Below are 13,890 nucleotides of genomic sequence, written 5' to 3'. Positions count from 1 at the left end.
TGCCTTCTGTTGCCCACTATTAGCCTATTAGTTGCTCCTCAGTACTGCTCACCTTCTGAGGAAGTTGCTGTACAGACTGCTGTTGCTGCATGACTTTAGGAATGGCAGCAGACGGCTCTTGTGCTTTTCCCTCTTTGAACTCATTGACCTTGTGACGGTAGTAGGCATGATAAGGGTCATTCGGGTTCAAGAAATTAAATTTTGGATTGTTAATTTCATTCTGACGAATTCTGGCTTCAAACTCTGGGCCATTTCTGGAGAGAAAGGTCATGTTAGAGCAATGTCAGTTACATGAGGAAACATCTAAAATGTACAATAGATTTCACTGCAGTTTGTGAAGACAAATTTCAACAATGGCTTCACAAAAGTTAAATTTACCTATTAATAAATTATTTTCTAACCCAGAATAGTTTACCTTGCCACAAAGCTTGCAGTCTTATCCACAATATTTCGAACTTCTGGTGGTGGGTAGATGATGCCTACAATTGGCTTAGAGGGAACCACCTCTTCCTTCTTTTCCTCCTCCATTTGTTGCTGTGAAAACAAGAACGTGTGAGTTCCCCCGAATACAGACACTTACATGATTAACAAAAAATCAAATTAAAAAAAAAGCCTTTATTATAAGCAGATAACTGATTACATACTGCAAGTTTGATAAGGTATTGTAGTGTGGACTTTCACTGGGCCACTCTAAGAAATTGTACGATAGACAGAAATATATATTTTACATAGGAAGTCTGCACTCACATCCTCATAGTAATCAGCAATCAGGGGTGCTTCCCAGCTGTATCACAACAGGCTGCAGAGAAATCTACATTTAGAGGGACACTCACCAGAGCATCATGAGACAAAACAGATTTATTGCTTACATGTCTTCACAATGTCAACATTTCGGTCATTAAAGACCGAAACATTGACATAGTGAAGATAAGTAAGCTACATATTTTTTTTTGTCTCATAATGCTCTGGTGAGTGCTCTTCTAAAACAAAAATAAATAAAAAAAATGTATTTTTTTTGGCATGCTGAGCAGCTATCTGCACCTATATACAGCAGTCCTACATTATGTACATCTTTACAGTCTGGGTCTCGTATATGTCAATGAGAAACACTGTTTGCAGATTAGAGAAAAGACAGTGGACAATATAATTGTGTATCCCAAGCATGTTTAAATTCAGTTTCAGTGCATGTCTTATTGTTCCTATGCTTATTTTTGGGTATGATCATTTAGGCTATAAATTCTCTACACAACTTTTTTTTGGGGTGAAAATACAATCATACTGTATTTGCCAATTAATTTTCTAAGTATTTGGAATGGAGTCCCCAATGATTAATGTAAATACTGTACTTCCCTTTATACAGATACATGTAGACCCACAGTGGGTCTGACTCAGGGTTTTGATGTACAGCCATGGTCAAAAGTTGAGAATGACACAAGTATTGGTTTTCACAAAGTTTGCTGCTTCAGTGTTTTTAGACCTTTTTGTCAGATGTTACTATGGTATACTGAAGTAAAATTACAAGTATTTCGTAAATGTCAAAGGCTTTTATTGCCAAATACATTAAGTTTATGCAGGGAGTCAATATTTGCAGTGTAGACCCTTCTTTTTCAAGACCTCTGCAATTCGCCCTGGCATGCTGTCAATCAACTTCTCGGCCACCTACTGACTAATGGCCGCCCATTCTTGCCTAAGCAATGCTTAGTTTGCCAGAATTTGTGGGTTTTTGTTTGTCCACCCGCCTCTTGAGAGCATCCTCCAAGAGCAACTTCTCCCAACCATCCAAGAACAGTTTGGTGACGAACATAAGGCAAAAGTGATAACTAAGTGGCTCGGGGAACAAAACATTGAAATTTTGGGTCCATGGCCAGGAAACTCCCCAGACCTTAATCCCATTGAGAACTTTTGGTCAATCCTTAAGAGGAGGGTGGACAAACAAAAACCCACAAATGCTCAAAACTTTTGGCCATGGCTGTACATCTGTGCACACTAGCATTTTATTTTTTGGCAGGGTGCAGACCACAGAGGAGGGCACATTTAATTCATGAGCACATTTTTTTGACAAATGTGTTACTAAAGCTAAAACAGTTTTCAAAATGAATTTATATGTGCAAAATGTGTACACAACATGTCTTAAAGGGGCTTACCACACTGTAGTGCTCAATGTTGCAGGCTGTGCAACCCTATGTGTCGCTTGTCATGTGGGCATGCCAAAAACAGGGCACATCTGCAGTATGCCCAGGTGTCCAAAGATGATGTGTGTAATAAAGCAGCAAACTTGAAAACAGTCTGTGAGCGGTGCTGAATGACGACTGTCACGGAGTTCAGCTTCACAGACAAAAGGCCACCCCGCATTGGACGTGGAACAAGGGGCGGTGAAGCAGGATTCAAGCCCTGCTTCATGTGTCTCCCCACAGAGTACAGGAGGCATTGGAGGGGAAAAAAATAAATCATCCAATGCCACCTTGTCTCTCAAGAGTTTGGCAGAGCGCGGATTTCAAATTGTAAAACAGGCCATGCTAAACTGATTTTGTATTGGGAAGCAGGCATAAGCCTAATCAAATCCCAGGGAGGCGAATGCTGCCCATCCACTAGGAGATTAAACCTAGCGATGACTGTAGTTATCGCTGCATTGCTTGGTAATCGCCCGCAAATCGGGCAGTAAAATTTTAAAAACGACCAGCGATGCACGCACTGGTCGTTTTTAACATCAATCATCACCCGAACATGACGGTCAACCTGACGACCGCCGTCAGGTTGCCATGCTCGGGGATGATTGATCTGCATACAATGAACGTCTGAAAGTTCAGTGTATGCACTTCACCCCGCGGGAGACGGCGTCGTAATCGTGCCGTCGTCCCCGCATTGTGTAGTGGATGGGCAGCATAAATCTTGCACAAACACTATCTTCTTGCATCCAAAGTATTATTAGACAAGTGCCAGAAACCAACTACAGACACACTTTGTACTGTTTATTTGTGAATCTCATTGTGCTTCCTTTGGTGACATAACCAATCATAGTGCTATCACTCACAACATTAAAGTTGCTTTATAAATGGCACTACATTACTGAGTTAAGGATGAGCACAAAGTTGTGTTTGGTGGCATAATGAGGCCATGTAGTGGCGTAAGTTCAGTCAACAAATGTTGAACAACATCTACAACCAGGTAAAATAAAAAAAGCCATAATTTTACAAATGTACTGTCTGAACATGCCTAGAGCTAAGAGAGGCACAAACAAGATCCTTAAGGTGGGTACACACTATACAGATATATCTGCAGATGATGGTTGTTCGTACACACTGTACCACCATCATCTGAGCCTGCCCGCAGGTCCCGGCAACCAGGGGGCGTGTCCCGGCGGGCGGGGTGTGTGTCCCACCCCCCTTCGGGTAGCAGATATATTGGCCGATCAATTGATCGGCCAATATATCTGTCAGTGTGTACCCAGCTTTAGAGCTATCCGTGCAAATGCTAGGAGCTTAGGAGATAAAATCTCAGAGCTAATAGCAACTCGAGATGGTCAATGAAAAACATGACTGGGACATAGCTATACCAGGATATACTTTATTTAGAAAAGACAGAATGGGCAAAATTGGAGGTGCAGCAATGTATGTGAAAAACAACATAAGAACAACTTCAATAGAAAAAAAAATTGCACAAAAGAAAAACTGATGCCCTTTTATTTGCACTGGGGTGATTTACAGACCACCAGACCAGGGGGAGGAGGAACTGGACATGAACCTTTAGCAAGACATCACTAAAATGACTAAAGTCCCCCATGATTATTACTTCTCCTTTTAATCTACGAGACGTAAATTGGGAGGGCTCTTTTGCAAGTTTCACTAGAAGTGGGGACTTCCTAAATGCCTTGCAGGGAGCATCCCTCAAGCAACTGGTGAGGGAGCACACTCGCAAAGATGCTATATTAGACATCATACAAATGGTAATAGGATATCAGATGTAAGTGTTGGAGAGAACCTAGGATCCAGTGACCATCTAGCAGTATGGTTTAGCATAAAGACAGGGTTCAACTCATGCCACACACAAACAAATTTGTTATGAAGGCTGATTTTGCAGAGATGGGAAGATATGTAAAGCAATTCATTGGCAGATTGGAGGAACTGGGAAAGGAGAAAGTGGGAAAAATGTAAAAGTGCAACACTGAAAGCAACAGATCTTTGTATAAAAAGGGTTACGAAAGGCACAATGGAATAGGAAGCCAGTATGGTTCACAAAAGTAGTATCAACTAGTGTGAAGGCAAAAGAGAGGGCATATAGGAAATATAAGACGACTCAGAATAATGAAGACAAAAGGTATCTTGTCAGAAGGAAGGAAGCCAAGAAGGTGATCAGATGTGCAAAGGCACAGGCTGGAGAGAAAATGGCCCCGTCAGTAAGTAAAGGGTCCAAAACTTTGTAAATGAAAGAAGAAAATCAAATAGTGGAATAATGATAATGAAGACAGACAGTGAGTCTTGTGGAAGGAGACAAGGCCATAGCAGATCATCTAAATCAGGGGGGGGGGGGGGGAACTTTTTTCTGCCGAGGGCCATTTTGAGATAGATAGAGCTATATCTATAATAGTATTCGCAGGCTCGGTGCAAGCCATGCCCCCTCCATGTGACGTCTTATTGGGACTGAGTCACATTCGCTGGTGATTACAGCAATGCCTGGAGCATCCTGAGGAAGCTCCGGGGAGGTGTAAGGGCAGCGGTGTGACCGTCTGAAGCGTCCTAAGGATACGCCAGATGGCACTGCTGCAAAGATTCTGGCTTCAGGGTGCATTCTAGGCTCCCTGCTAGCCAGATGAGGCTAGCAGAAAATGCTCAGAGGGCCAGACCAAATGGTTCCACAGGCCTTATACGGCCCCCGGGCCTGAGGTTCCCCATCCCTGATCTAAATTGTTATTTTTGCTTGGTATTCACTACAGAAGGAGAGGGAAAGGGGCCACAATTAAGTTGCAAGGATATACATGGAGGTAGATACATGTATACTTACAGAGGAAAAGGTCCCAACAGATCTGACAAAACAAAGTGGACAAATCAATGGTGCCAGATGGGATACATCCAAGGATACTAAAAGACCTTAAAGGGGTGCTGGTAACACCATTAACCAAATTATTCAACCAGTCTCTAGCTACAGGAGTAATTCCAGAGAACTGGAAAAGAGCAAATGAAGTCTCACTGCACAAAAGTGCAAGCAAGGAAAAGGCAAGTAACTACCGTCCAGTGAGCCTTATGCTGCCCATCCACTGGAAGACAGGCAAAAGACTGCACGATTACGACATAGTAATCGTGTAGTTGTTTGTCAATTTGTGATGTTCCTACACAGAATGACTGCTCGTTCAGTGTAGGCACATCAATCATCTGCTAACATGCTCAGGTTGTCTAGTATGTTTGCCTGATGATAGATGTCTAAAATGACCAGCGGGAGCGCGCATCGCTGGTCGTTTTAGACAGTTTAGAGAGCGATTTGCAAACGCCTAATGAACGATTACGATATAGTTATCGCTCAATTTAATGGCCTAGTGGATGGGCAGCTTTACAACAGTAGTAGGGAAAGTAATGGAATCACTATTAAAATAAAGACTTGTGGAACATCTCAAATCCAACAATTTATAGGATCCCAAACAGCATGGGTTTATAAGGGGAAGATCATACCAAACAAATCTTATTGATTTTTTTTGACTGGGTGACTAAAGTAATAGATCAAGAGGGGGGCTTAGATGGAGCTTATATAGACTTTGGTAGGGCTTTTGACGCGGTCCCACATCGCAGACTGAAATATAAACTTGGAAACTTGGGACTGGATTCTAAGATGCTTGAATGGATAAGAACTTGGTTGCAGAATAAGAAACAGTTGTAGTAAATGGAGTTCAGTCTCAGGAGGGAATTGTGACAAGTGGTGTACCCCAAGGTTCTGTACTTGGACCAGTGCTTTTTAATATCTTTGTTGGTGACATTACAAACGGTATTAAATGAAATGTATGCCTTTTTGCAGATGACACAAAAATATGCAACAGGGTAGACACACCAGGAGGTATAAGACAAATGAAGGATCTAGGCAGACTAGAGCAGTGGTTCTCAAACTCGATCCTCAGGACCCCACACAGGTCACATTTTCCAGGTCACCCAGCAGGAGCACAGGTGTAGTCATTACTCACTGATACATTTTAAAAGATCCACAGGTGGTGCTAATTATTTCACTTGTTATTCTAGGAGGAGACCTGGAAAACATGCGCTGTGTGGGGACAGAGGGCCCGATTCAGAGCCAGACGCTCTTTCAGAGCGCTCACTCTGAATCAGTGCCCTCCCTCTCTTTATTTAGAGCGGCCTCATGGCCGCTGGTATAGCTAAAGCGAGCGGCCAGGAAGATGGTCTTGACCATCGGGCTTGCGACGAGACCCTTGTGGTAGGGTCTCGTCTGCCGCAAGCCCTGGAGTGCTTTTGGCTCTATCAGAGCCAAAAGCACTCCCACTGACATCATTTGTAGCGAGACCCATAGCGACGGCTTGCCCAACGCTATGCGGGTCTCGCGCATGCGCATGACGGAGCAGGCTCCTGCTGGGTGACCTGAAAAAAGTGAACTGTGTGGGGTCATGAGGACCTAGGGGTCACCATTTCAGGTGACTTAAAGGCAGTTAAGCATTGTAACAAAGCAAAGAGAAAGGCAAGTCAGATGCTTGGTTGCATAGGGAGAGGAATCAGTAGCAGGAAGACGTAATAATGCCACTGTATAAAGGTGCATACACACACACACAACGATTTTTTGAACGATCATTAAAGATATCATTTATCGTTCAATCGTCGAAAAAAATCGTTCACTTTCTGAGTTAAAACGATGAACGGTTATCGTTCATGCGCGTTCACGTTTGTAGTTTAGTCAGACTGACCAACTCAACAATTTTCATTAAGGGAATATGCAGAAATCGTTTGTAGTTCAAAAAAATCGTTCATTACATTTAGTAAATGAACGATTTTGGTAAACGATTTTCTTTCATTTTTCCCTTGAAAAAAATGAATGAAAGTCATTTACTAAAATCGTTCATTTACAAAATCGTTGTGTGCGTATGCAGCTTAAGTTATTGGTACAGCCTCACCTAGAATACTGCGTTCAGTTCTGTAGGCCACATCTCCAGAAAGATACAAACACATTAGAGACTGTACAAACAAGGGCAACTAAAATGGTGCATGGCCTACATCACAGAACTTACAAGGAAAGACTAAAATATTTCAATATGTATAGTCTGGAGCAGAGAAGGGAAAGGGGGGACATGATAGAAAATTTCCAATAGATCATGGGTTTTAACAAGGTGCAGGAGGGAGACATTCTTCACAAAAAAAAAAGAGAAATAGTAAAACGAGAGGACATGCACTGAAACTGGAGGGAGGTAGATTCAAAGGAAATTTGAGGACAAATTACTTCACAGAAAGGGTAGTAGATAAGTGGAATAGCCTCCCAACAGAGGTGGTAGAGGCTAAGACAGTAGAAAAATGTATACATGCTTGGGATAGACATAAGAGTATCCTTACAAAGAACTGATGATCACATACGGTTGAGGTTATTAAAAGGTAAAAAAAGGGCAGACTAGATGGGCCAAGTGGTTCTTATCTGCCGTCAAATTCTATGGGGTAAATTTACTAAAGTGAGTTTTTAGAAGTGGAGATGTTGCCCTAAGCAATCAACTACATTCTACTTACCATTCAACTAGCACATTCTAAAAGATAATAGCTAGAATCTGATTGGTTGCTATGGGCAACATCTCCACTTCTAAAAACTCACTTTAGTAAATTTACCCTTATGTTTTTAAAACTGGCCATACACTAGTACGACCAGCATAAGATGCGATTCAGCATACGATTTCCCTTGAACTTCCCGGCAGCTCCCTGGCAGTCCCGGCCACACGATTTGGTGCTTTTTGATACACGATGTACATACGATCTCACGTACGATCATTCGCCCCTATACGACGGGTCGTGACACGATTGACTGTGTGCATCACTGAAAACATGCAATCTTATAGATTTGGCCTTAATATAAATAGAGGGCTGGGCTCCTCTCTGCTCACAATGCCTCTGTAAATGGAGCTTGGAAGTTTACAGGAAAATGTCACTTAAATGACGCCGCTGAAATGGTCGGACGCACGATGCATCGCATACGCACGATCTGCATACGATTACGACCGATAATATGGGCTGCACGTCTGATCATAAGACACGATATAAGATGGTTGGGAGCGCGCATCAGATAGTATTCCTACCTACTGCACGATTTGCACACAATGCATCGTAAGAGGCATCTAAAATCGTGCAATCCGCACAAAATCGCGCTAGTGTATGGCCAGCATAATTAAGGTAGGGAAAAGCACAAAGGAAGTGGAACCTGCTTGTGAAAATGTACAACCTAAAGGGGAGGGACAAACAGGGATGACACAGTGTAGTGGGCTAAGATGAGGGATGGATAGCCTTATTAAAGTATCGGTTTTAGAAAGCACATTTTAAGCTTTGGAGAGAGGTGGAGATTCTTATAGGGAGAAGGAGAGAGTGTTCCAGAGGTAGGGAGCTGCATGGACAACATCTTTGGAAGTGATGAACAGTTGGGAGGAGAGGTGGCAGCCACTGGTGGAGCGAATCGTGCAGGCAGAGGGAGATGTAGGGGGGAGAAGAGTGTGTGAGGTAAGTAGACAGTTTAAATATTTGCTTTACCACTCACTGATTATTTACTTTTATTGTATGTTAAATATCTTTGAAGTATTATACTTGGCAAAAATTTGTTTTTAATGTACAAAAGTATACCTTTTTTTTTTTTTTTACCAGGCCTGTCACAGTATTAACTTGTACACTGGACGCTGCACAGCATGTCACAGTAATAACATATGCTTCTACAGCAGAACAGGTTATGCCAGTGGTTCCCAAACTGTGCACCATGGCACCCTGGGGAGCATTGGGACACTTGCAGGGGTGCCTCAGGTTGGTGGTCCAGCACCAAATCAAATTATTTATGGTCAATGTAATGTAAATATGTGAACAAACAGAAGTGTAAACCTGTCACCCACCACATAATGGACCCTAAGGATGACAGGTCAGCACAATTTACTTCACTAGATTTTTTTTCTACATTTCTCAATAACAAACTTACAGGTGCCGTGAAAACAATTCTGATACTTTAGGGCACCGTGATTCAAAGAAGTTCGGGAACCTCTGGGTTATGCACAACGATTCCCTGCAATGCTCCATCACATGCCTCAAAACCATTTCACCCCTAAAGTATTCTATTCGCTTTTTTGCCCCATCTATGTAATTTACAAATATAAAATTATAACAGCAACCTCTATAATTGCTTTCTGTCAAGTAATATGGAAAACTGCTCAAATATTGTATTGCATTTTATACATATAATGTACATTTTATTTTGCTGCTCAATAAGCAGAAAAAAAATAAATAAATAAAAATTCACCCCCAGATGTGTTGGCATTATTGGCTGTCATGTTATTTTTCTTTTAATAGTATCATAACCCAAAGCATTTCATATTGTAAAGCATCTCTGCTGGAAAAAGATTCAGTGCCGCCCCACACATCAGACTCATGTCAGCAGAACAGAGGTTCCCAAGCATCATCCTCAAGGCACACTAAAGCTGGCCACACACTAGACCAACTTTCATCCAACCATCCAACTAGTTGATTGGTTGGACTGAAAATCTGGTAAGGAATGGAAATAAATGACAATCAGCAATTTGCCCCTAAATGCCAGAAAACAGATGAAAATGGTCATCAGACAAGTTTGTTAAATGTTTGATCTAAACAATCTGTCCAAACAACAGTTTTTGTCCATTTTCCAGCATTTGGGAGCAAATTGCTGATTGTCATTTGCTTTCCTACCTTACCAGATTTTCATTCCAACCAATCAACTAGTTGGCTGGTTGGATGTAAATTGGTCTAGTGTGTGGCCAGCTTAACAGTCCAGGTTTTTAAGGATAGCCAAACTGAAGCACAGGTGCCTTAATTAGTACCTGTTATTTAATTTAACCATTTATGCTCCTGGACTGTTGGTGTGCCTTGAGGACCGAGGTTGGGAAACACTGCAGTAGAATCACAGCCACCCCATAGATAAGGGTTCCCAAACGCGGTCCTCAAGACTCCCTAACAGGTCAGGCTTTAGAGAGATCCATGGTTGAGCACAGGTGGTTAAATCAAGTTGACAGTGGTACTAATTAAGTCACCGGTACTCAACCATGGATATCTCTAAAACCTGAACCTTTGGGGAGCCTTGCGCACTGCGATTGGGGACCTCTGCCATAGATAACAGAACTATCATTACATAGCGCACACAGTAAGAGAATAGCGCCCTTTATCCCCGCCTCGCACACCTACCTGGCCGCTATCGGGCGCCTGGGGCGCTAGCAGCTGCACGGGTCCCGCCGGCATGGTGACGACCTCTCCTGGTACGAAGGCGGAAACTGTGCTACAGCAGCTTGGACAAGAAAATGGCGGCGGGGAGAGACGGGCGGAAGTGTGGAAGATACCACCACACAGCGCAGGGGTGCAGAAGATTTATTTAAACAGAGCACAACCTGGTCGTTAGCTGATAGCTGTGTGTGCATAGGGAATACGCCCGGTGACACGTGTTACAGGCCAGTGTGCAACTGTTAGTTAAGAATAACAATTATCTTGTTTTACAAATGGTACATTCCTACTCGGTCGCGCGCATTGCTAGTGCGTGGCCGTCGAAATTTCTGACGTCAGACGCTCCGTGCGCTGTTGCCATAGCGATGCATGCAGCGTGCTGATGGGGTTCTGGAACAACATTATACCCGGTGGCGAGTGGTGACCCAGCTACCTGCAGAAGCGCTTACGCCGGGAGGTGGGCTTAGCCATCCCTATACAGCACTAGTGACGGCTACGTGCCAGTAAGCCTAAAGCGTAAGTGCACACAACACGAGAAGTGCTCTTCATTTAGCCCATATGTGACTGTTAGCTTGCAAGCTTTGCTGTAATTACAGATATTCCACAGTGTATCTGGTTTTAGGGCCTATGGCCCGTATTCAATTTGAGGCTAAAAGTCCGGATCCGCGATACTTTTTCGCCGATGACATAATTTTCGACTGTTTTGACCTTACCCCGTATTCAATTTGAAAGACTTTTCGCCTATGCAATGTAATAGGCGAAAAAGTATCCCCTATGAATAGCAGGCGGAAAAAAGTGCAGAATTGGGGTTTTGGGGTGCAACGTTTCGGGAACCCCCCCTGCAGCCTTCAGACAGTCCCCAAAAGGTAAACTCAAAAAAAAATTAAAATGAAGATGCCCAAAAAATGCCTTTGAAAAAGGGGTGAAAAAAATATGTTGGGGTACAATGTTAAAAACTAGCGAACTTGCCTCTGGGGGGGTGCCCAAGTATGCCCCCAGTGTTTTTTTGATTGCAGGTGCTTGCAGTAGGTGGATTTTTCATGATTTTTTTCAACTTTAGCAATTTTTAAATATGCTGGCCCCCATTTTCAAGTACCCCAAATTTGCTGGGATAAGTTATTATCTGCAGAAAATACTCCTGAATACTATTCTGCATTACGTATAGAAAAACGCTATTTAGCAGCTATTGAGCCCGTTTAAAAACACCAAATACCTTCAGCAAGCCAAATCGGGGGGTACCATAGTGAACCCCCATGTCAGAGCACCTTTTGGGGGGTGTCAGGCTGATTTCCCCAAATGTGACAGTACTTTCCGCCTGTTCAAGTTTCACCGGGTCCCGTTTTCACATACTTTCAAATTGAATACGGGGTAAAGCTGGCACGCGCGCGATACTTTTCCCCCTACAAAACAGGCAAAGTAGGCGAAAAGTCCGGGCCGCGAAAAAGTATCACGGCTTGGCTCAAATTGAATGCGGCTCTATGTATCAAGTCAGTTTTTCATAATAAAAAAAAAAAAAAAGTTTTATGTGTCACCGCTATAATGTATACTGATAGGAGTTTTCACAATGGGGGCTACGATCTGACCCCTACGTACCAAACTCTTTTCTGAGTTTGGCTCCTGCGGTCTATGCCAGGGGTCTTTAATCCGTGGCTCGCGGAGCTGTTCCCCGTGGCCCGCTGTAGTGCAGACCGCAGTGAGTGCAGTCTGTACTACACACAGAAACAAGAACGCCGCCGGCAGTGTGTTTGCCTTGGTAGCTAGCCAGTGAGAGTCAGACAGACTGACTGCTGCGCCCATTGCAGGAGCCGGGCTGGAGCTCACTCATGGACACCCATCTTCCAGCTCCCGCAGTGGGTGATGGGAGAGATGTCATGATGTCTCTCCCATAATGCAGAGCAGGCCGGCCCAGGATGACGGAGGAGTGGACAGCGGCCGGAGCGGGGATTCAGGTAAGTGTTTTCTTTTTCTCTTTTTTACGTATGTCTTTGTCTGCGCTGCTGGGGGCACTGCATCGGGGAGGGGGGGGCACTACTACTTGGGGCTCTACTGGGGGCACTGCATCAGGGGGGACTACTACTGGGGGCACTGCATCGGGGGACCACTACTGGGGGCACTGAATAGGGGACTACTACTGGGGGCACTATATAAAGGGCACTGCATAGGGGGACTACAACTGGGCGCACTATATAAAGGGCACTGCATATGGGGACCACTACTGGAGGCACTGCATAGGGGGGACTACTACTGGGGGCACTATATAAGGGGCACTACTGGGGCCACTGTATAGGGGGGACCACTATTGGAAGCACTGCATAGGGGGGACCACTACTGGGGGCACTGAATAGGGAGTTCCACTACAGGGGGCACTGCATAGGGGGATCACTACTGGGGCCTGCATAAGGGGGACCACTACTGGGGGCACTGCAGAGGGGGGCAGTTATGAGACATAATTAAAATTGTAGAAGGGGGCAGTTATGGGTCATAATTGTGAGAGGAGGGGGCAGAGTCTAAATACCGCAGTATAGCTTAGTGGCCCTCGGCTTCGTCAAATTTTTAATGTGGCCCACACTGCCTTAAAGGTTGAAGACCCCTGGTCCATGCCATTCTCAGATTAAGGGGGAAGGGGGTGACAGGGGCAATCGCCCCGGGGTCCACACACACAGGGTCACATATTGTCCTGTTCCCGGACAAGGGCTGCCGTAGATCTGTGTTTTGCATACACCGCAGAGCGTCTCCCGAGCCCCCTCATCAGCACAATATGACACATTATGTCCGTGATGCTGGTGAGGGGACTCAAGAGCCATCGGAAGCAAGTGAAGCCAGCCATGCCACAGGAGGTGAGTACTCGGGGACACTGTAGGGTATATTGAAAGGACATTAGTAGCATTCCCGTTAGTCTGTTTCAGCGAGGCGCCGCGCCCTGCCCTATTTCTGAAGGGCAGAAAGCACCCTGCCCTCCAGCGTGGTGCCCTGCTGAGACAGCCTGCGGGTTCTGTCTCCACCCGCGGGTTGCAGTGCCCCACCGGTGGTCAAAACGGCGGTGCAGCGGTCACCGCCGGTGAATGGATGTCGGTCGCATGTGCCCGGCTTCCATTCACAGTGACCGCAGCGCTTGGGGGCTGCCCGGCATGTCCGTAAGTGCTGGGCACGCCCCCAGGAGTGACGAAAAGGGGATGCATCATAAAGACATGCCCCCTCCCCTTTGGCCACATGCGCAGAAGTACACTGTCTCTAGGTCCGGTGCCCTGCCTGCTGCCGGACCTAGGCCCTCATTCAGAGCCGCTCGTTAGCGGCAGTACGCTCGTTCCGAGCGATGATTGCACATCTGCGCATGCGTACGCTTTTTAGTACGCATGCGCGAACCAGTCAGTGCGGCCGAAAATCCTTTGTACGCTATATAGCGAGTGCCTGCTATTTTGAGTGACAGAATGAGGCGTATGTGGGTGGTAACAGGGGAAGGTGCTTGAAAATGGGGAGTGGAGATCCG

At 44.8% G+C, this 13,890-nt stretch overlaps 2 protein-coding genes across 2 annotated transcripts in view; one reads left to right on the top strand and one right to left on the bottom strand.

Moving 5' to 3' along the window:
• The window catches only part of SF3A1 (splicing factor 3a subunit 1), a 37,276-nt gene extending 26,731 nt beyond the window's left edge, over window positions 1-10,545 (bottom strand). The window contains exons 1-3 of the mRNA XM_088458839.1: window positions 10,371-10,545; window positions 416-534; window positions 53-254 (exon numbers count right to left, since the gene is read on the bottom strand). Of these exons, the coding sequence (XP_088314965.1) occupies window positions 53-254; window positions 416-534; window positions 10,371-10,424 (375 nt within the window). The 5' untranslated portion in view covers window positions 10,425-10,545. The remainder of the gene's footprint in view (window positions 1-52; window positions 255-415; window positions 535-10,370) is intronic.
• Window positions 10,546-10,710: 165 nt separating this feature from the next.
• Window positions 10,711-13,890, top strand: part of CCDC157 (coiled-coil domain containing 157) — a 37,738-nt gene continuing 34,558 nt past the window's right edge. The window contains exon 1 of the mRNA XM_088458840.1: window positions 10,711-10,919. The gene's annotated coding sequence lies outside the window, so the exon portion shown is untranslated. The remainder of the gene's footprint in view (window positions 10,920-13,890) is intronic.

The sequence above is a fragment of the Taudactylus pleione genome, unplaced genomic scaffold (assembly GCF_031769625.1).
Source record: "Taudactylus pleione unplaced genomic scaffold, aTauple2 ptg000857l, whole genome shotgun sequence".
Lineage (NCBI taxonomy): Eukaryota > Metazoa > Chordata > Amphibia > Anura > Myobatrachidae > Taudactylus > Taudactylus pleione.
Note: the sequence above shows the minus strand (reverse complement) of the source record. Positions and strands in the feature narration are given on the sequence as shown.